At 34.5% G+C, this 7,002-nt stretch overlaps 1 protein-coding gene across 1 annotated transcript in view; it reads right to left on the bottom strand.

Annotated features, from left to right (window-relative positions):
• Positions 1–1,574: 1,574 nt before the first annotated feature.
• xpo7 (exportin 7) overlaps positions 1,575–7,002 on the bottom strand; it is a 37,365-nt gene continuing 31,937 nt past the window's right edge. Inside the window, exon 28 of the mRNA XM_055019000.1 lies at positions 1,575–6,163. Within this exon, the coding sequence (XP_054874975.1) occupies positions 6,070–6,163 (94 nt within the window). The 3' untranslated portion in view covers positions 1,575–6,069. The remainder of the gene's footprint in view (positions 6,164–7,002) is intronic.

Raw genomic sequence — 7,002 nt, 5'->3', positions numbered from 1 at the left:
ATACTCGAGAGCAAATGACCTACTCCATAAGACTCCAAAAGGACCAGGGAGAAAGACGATGGAGAAAATGGTGTGTGTATTTAGCTGCTGAAATAGATAATTAATTACTATTGTCATTGTGATACACTGTAACTGTGATGCACAGACTTGTAATTCATCCCAAGACCTCATCTCTGTCTTTATTTCTCTAAGTTACCTTATTATCATTTCTTTTATTTGTATGTCTATTTTTAAGTGTATATATGTATGTACATATATATATAATAATAATTATTACTATTATTATTGTTATTATTATTAATATATATATTTTTTTTTTCTTTAAATTTTTTTTTTCTAGTATTATTGTTGATGTTGGGAATACGATTCCCCTGTTCATTGTTCCTTTAAAAAATGTTATAAATAAAAAGTTTAAAAAAAAAAAAAAAAAGTTTAGTATGTCATCAAAAATGTCGTCAAAATGTCGTCAAAATGTCGTAGTATGTCATCAAAAATGTCGTCAAAACGTCGTAGTTTAGTATGTCATCAAAAATGCTGTAAAATCGTCATAGTATAGTATGTCATTAAAGACGGGAAAAATGTCATAGTGTATTGTGTCATCATAAATGTCGTGAAAACATCATAACTTAGTATGTTGTCACAATCCATTGTCTTGCTATACACAAGACAATGGATTGTGATGCACACCTGGTTTTGATATAACAAGGATTTCTGTCCTACAGAAAACAGAAACAAACTAAACATTTAACTGGATTGCTGTGACCAACATTGCCCTTCAGCATAAAACATTACCGAAAATATTAAAGTACATCTTTTCTTTTATATGTAAGTGTTCAAAGAAGGAGGGAAAACATAATTTAACAGCTTTTCAAGTAATTTATAATCTGGTCCTTACCTATCTAGAGTAACAGTCATAGTATAGTATGTCATCAAAAATGTCAGAAAGAAGTCTTAGTTTAGTATGTCGTCCAAAATGTTACTAAACGTCATAGTATGTCATCAAAAATGTTGTAAAAATGTCATAGTATGTCGTCAAAACGTCATCATTTAGTATGTCATATAAAATGTCATAAAATCGTCATTGTATAGTATGTTGTCAAAAATGTCTAAAAAACGTCAGTTTAGCATGTCATCAAAAATGTTGTGAAAACGTCATAGTCTAGTATGTCATCAAAAATGTCTAAAAAAACGTCATAGTTTAATATGTCGTCAAAAATGTTGTAAAGACGTCAGTTTAGTAGGTCATGAAAAATGTCAAAACATCAGTATGTCATCAAAAATGTAGCCAAAATGTCATAGTATAGTCTGTTGTCAAAAATGTCTAAAAAAACGTCAGTATAGTAATAATACTTCAATACCACTGTAGGATTTCAATCTTAATATTTAGTCAGGTAAAGTCGTTTAACATCTTTAAATTTAAGTTTCAATAATATTGTTTAGTCGTCACCCAAATATTCAAACACATTGGTAAATTCATAACCCTTCATTTCTCTTCAGTTCTGTTTTAAATGTTCTGTATAAACGACTTTTATTTTGTAGACTCTCCATAAGAAACAGGCGCTGAAGCGTGGCAGTAAAAATCAATGAGGTTTATTTGCAGTCACAATGCTTACACTATATGTAGCAGACATCCAAACAACTCAAACAGCTATTCACTCTATGGACCCAACACATTCACATCAGGGACACAAACCAAAAGTAGGAACTCAACAACATCCGTGAGTGCTGACATGGTTAGAGATGAGCTAGTTGTCACAAACAGTTAGCAGCAACATCGTAGAGAGTAACACAAGTTGCTAATTGATCCACTCCTGCTTCTCTTTTTACACCGTTCTGACTTCTACCGGCTTCTTCAAACTAAACTGGATCCTTCAGAGGAGCTCCGATGTCTCGAGCGGCGCTAAACTTTCGTCGGCCGTTTGAGCTCCGTCGCGGTTTCAAGCCGTCGCAGCACCTGAGACGCCACATACGCACACACCAGGCAACACACAAACACACACAAACAAACAACAACGCACACGCCAGTCGGACTCGGCCGCGGGACCCGGCGGGGAAAAGTCCGGTTCCGGCCAGTCCACAGTGTAAACAAAATGGTGGAAACTGCACCCGGCCTACCAGAGGGGAAAATGTAGCCGCAACCATGTTGCTTACACGTTCGACAAGCAGCGGGCGACGCCTGCAGGACGCCGCCGTGTCGAGTTTCACTTCGAAGAGAGGGGCGGGGCTTTGGGGCAGGTGGGTGGAGCTCTAGAGGGGTGTTCAAACCCGTCGCTGTTTGTGGCGGCACCAAGATCAGAAACACCACGAGCTTCCTGAAGCCTCTGAGACGGACTTTAAGTTCCTCTAGAAGACAAATATTCTGACTGCAGCTTCTTCAGGAGAAACACCGAATCTCTTAAAGTTTTTATGATAAACTTTAAGTTCCTCTGTAATTAAAACTGCAGGTTTTTCAGGAAAAACGCTGTAGGTTGTTCTGTTTGATCTGCAGATGAACTTAAAAGTTAATCCTGAAGACTGCAGCTTCTTCAGGACAAGTAAGAGCGTTTGTGATGGACTTTAAATTCCTCTAGAAGTCAAATATTTTGACTATAGCTTCTTCAGAAGAAACACTGAGTCTCCTGAAGTTTCTATGATAAACTTTAAATTCCTCTGCAGCGGAAATACAAACACTAAAGGTTCTTCAGAAGAAACTCCTCGAGCATCCTAAAGTCTTTATCTCTGACCTGCAGAAGAACTTAAAAATGATCATAAAGACTTCAGCTTCTTCAGGAGGAACCAGAGCCGCTGTGATGGACTTAAAGTTCCTCTGTAGATCAGACATTTAGAGTGTCGCTCCTACAGGAGAAACTCCTGAAGAAGACTTTTCTGATAAAGTTTGAGTTCCTCTGCAGGTCAAACATTCAGACCAGAGCTTCTCCATGGAGTTTCTACAAACTGAAAACATCTCAAACGGAACAGAAGTTCTTTGATTGTCTGAAGTCGATGAAAATGTAACAGACTCAGAAAATAAAACCTCGGCAGCGGATGAAACTGTCCTCAATGTCTGCATATGATGAGAGACAATCGATTGTTGATTGGGGTTTTGATTGAAAAAAGATAAATCAGAAAGTAATTGCATCTTTAGTTTAAATCTGATTTTAATAAAACTTTATTTTTATTTGTGTTTCTGTTTTAAAAACACTTTAAAGGCTGAGAAATGCTTCTGTACAAATTAATTTATTATGGTGATTTTATTGATTAACCTGCTGATTATTTCTTGATTTTTTTGTGACGTCTGACGACCAAACAGCTGATCGATTAAATAATTAACAGATCAATGGGCAGTAAATAATCCCTGCAGATCTGTTATTGAAGGCTTCTATTAGTTTTTTTATTAATCTGTTAATAAAATGACGGCTGAGCAGAAGAGTTTTGATCGACTGAATAAACTAAATATTCACTTTATAATAAAACATGAAGAAAATCAGTGAATTTTATGTGCAGAAGCTTCAATCTGCAAACATTTTGTTTTTTTTAATAATATATTTATAAAGTTTCAGCCCGAGGAGCCTGAGAGGATAAAATAAAGAATTTAGCTTTACTGATTCGAGGTTTAAGCTTCAGTAGATGAGAACTCAGATAGAATCAGCTTCTTCCTCCTGCTTTATTTCTGTTTGTTCAGCTCTAATTGTAACTTTAAACTTGTCTGAAGGATGAAGTTTGAGGAAAAACACTTTTTATCCACATTCAGTCTGAAGGAAAACAGTGAACCTGAACATGAGAGTCTTTAGATCCATCAGAAATATTTTATGTTTCCTGCTGGTTTCATTCTGAACTCATTAAATTCATCTTATTTTATTGATTAAACTGATAATAATTATTTGGATGATGAATTTTCTGTAGAAAACTCCAAACTGAGAAACAGAAAAATGGAACTTTCGAAGGTTTCAGACGTTCAGATTGAAAAAGCAGAAAAATCCTCCAATCAGAGGAACTGGAATCTGGGAAGAGTTCAGAGAAAAAAATGAAAAATGCTCGTTTTCTTCACGTGTTGATGAAATAATTTCAGATTTTTTCTTAAAAATAACAAGTTTGTTTGAAATGTTGATGATTAATATTCTGATTGATAACCACTGCTACTCCAATAATAATAATAATGATAATAATAACAATAACAACAACAATAATAATAATAACAACAATAATAACAGCTGTAACTGAGGATTCTTTGAATTAATCTGCTAATTATTTTTTAATGGTTCTTTTGTCTAAATACCAGAAAACGTTTCGCTGATTTTGTAATGAATTTATTAACAGATTAAAACCCGACAATGTTCAGTTTAGTGAAGAAAATAAACTAAAAACCTAACATGATATTAATATTGATAATATTCGGAGCTGCAGCTGAGGATTCTGTTGAATCATATTTCTTCAGTGTTTTTATTTTTAATTTAGTGTCAAAAAAGAAAAGCAGCAAAGAAGAAAATTAGAAAATCTGGAAACAAAAGAGTTGAAATTTGTCAAATAAGAATAATGATAAATTATTATTATTATTATTATTATTATTATTAATAATAATAAATAAAATATTATTATTGTAATTATTACTATTATAATAATTATTATTGAATAATTATTCAATAATAAAATCTATTATTATTATTGTAATAATAATCATCATTATTTTTATTATTTTATTACTATCATTATTGTTATTCTATAAAAGCTGAAACTGCAGATTCTTTGAACTGATCACATTTTTCAGTGTTTGTTTTAGGTTTAGTGTCCTGAAAGAAAAACTGAAAATAATTTAATGAAATTAAATTTTTGCCAAAAACCAAAAATTAAATTAAACTGCTAATAATTGTTTAATCAATTGTTTTTGAAAAAAAAAAAAAATGTACTTATTAATAACAACAAAAATACTAATACAGCATTTTTATTTAATTAATGAATTTAATAATAACTGAACTAACAAACAGCTGGAGCTCTAATTATTATTATTATTGTTACTATTAATATTAGTAGTAATAATAATAATAATAATAATAATAATAATAATAATGATAAATGTGTTGCAGATTAATTTCATGTTACATTAACGAACAAACTGTTGGAGCTCCAATTAAAATAATCAACATTATTATTGTTATTAATAAAAATACTAATTTTTTGTTCCATTAATCGACCGCTGGAGCTTAATTCTTCTTCTTCTTAGCATTATTATTATTATTATTATTATTATTACTACTACTAATCATATTATTATTATTATTATTATTACCATTATTATTATTATTATTATTATTATTAGTAGTAGTAGTAGTAATAATAATAATAATAATATTGTCATTGTTATTATTATTACCTTTATCATTATCACTGTTATTATTATTATTATTTTACTATTGTTGTTATTATTGTCATCATCATCCTGGTCAGCTGCTTCAGCACTCGGTTTCGTTTCTTTTCTCGACTCGTCAGGTGACAGCCGGATGCCCCGCCCCTCTCTGACTCCGCTCCCTGTGTGGCCCCGCCCCCTGCAGGTTTATTTACATCACTTCAAGCGGAGGGAAACGTCTCCCTGTCCTCCCCCATCGTCTCCCCCATCTCTCAGACAGACAGCTGCACTAACTCACTACTCGGTAAAAAGCTCAGTCACACGCTTTTTTGTTTGTTTGTTTGTTTGTTTTTTCCTCCGTTGTGTCGAAAGTCGATCGTTATAAACATTGTTCAAAATGTTACCAAAAAAAATGTACACTTGGGTTTTTCTGTGTGTTTCTATACAAGGCAGGCAGAAGCGGGTTACTACGGTTACCGGCGCTCGTCCCCGTCGTCACGGCGATCCCTCCCTCCCTCCCTCCGTCCCGTCAGGGGGCGGAGCCATGCGACCCCTCCCCCAGGCTTTAAAATAGATCTGTATATATTTATATATGCTCATATCAAAAAGGAGGCGGGGCCAGGCGGAGGGGCGTGACCCCGGGCATCCGGGCCCGAGGGGGGAGGGGGGGAGGCGGATGCAGAGGGGGGAGGGAGCCGGGGGAGGGGGAGGGAGCCGGGGGGGAGGGTGGGGCTCTGCCCAGTGGAATGTCAGCTCATCATGTCGTTGCTGTTGACGCCGTATGTGGAGTTCTTCATGCTGTCGTTGACCTCACGCCTGAACACCGACAGGTTCTGAGTGAACCTGGAGACACAACATAGATACACAATAACACAGACACACAACATACAGGTACGCGATAACACACAACATAGACACATTAATGATTAATTCCCATAATTTTACAAATTAAAATTATATGAACCAATAAGGCAGGAAAAGAAGAAGGTTGTTCATGTCAGGAAATGTATGACAGATCAGCTGCAGTACCTGCTTCTTCCACCAGGTACTACTCAAGTGAGTGTTTTGGTCATTAGGGAAATTTTTAAATCATTCTGTAAAAAGTCTGAATAATTTTGGACAGGTTTTTGTTACTTTGAATATGTTTTAAGTGCTTTTTGTCTGATTCTGGACACTAAATCGACAATAGTACCTGATTGTTCCACCAGGGGGAGCATCTTATTGCTTAATGAGAATGTTTCAGTCATTTAAAAAAAAAAAATTCCAGACATATTCAGGAGTATTTTAATCGTTCCAGATGAGTTTTAATAACTTTCATAAGGGAAAAGAAGAAGGTCGTGCATGTCAGAAATCTATCATAGATCAGCTGTAGTACCTGGTTCTTCCACCAGGTGGATCCTGTTGTGTGTTTTGGTCATTTGGGAAACTTTTATATCGTTATGTAAAAGGTCTGAATAATTTTGGACAGGTTTTTGTAACTTTGAATAAGTTTGAAAGTACTTTTTTGTCTGATTTCGGAAAAGCTTGGAGTCATTGTGGACGATAAATCGGCTGTAGTACCTGGTTGTTCCACCAGGTGGAGCATCTTAATGTTTAATGAGAATATTTTAGTTATTTTAAAAAAACTTTTCAGACATATTCCAGAGTATTTTAATCATTGCAGAACAGTTTTAGTAACTTTG

The sequence above is a fragment of the Amphiprion ocellaris genome, chromosome 17 (assembly GCF_022539595.1).
Source record: "Amphiprion ocellaris isolate individual 3 ecotype Okinawa chromosome 17, ASM2253959v1, whole genome shotgun sequence".
Lineage (NCBI taxonomy): Eukaryota > Metazoa > Chordata > Actinopteri > Pomacentridae > Amphiprion > Amphiprion ocellaris.
Note: the sequence above shows the minus strand (reverse complement) of the source record. Positions and strands in the feature narration are given on the sequence as shown.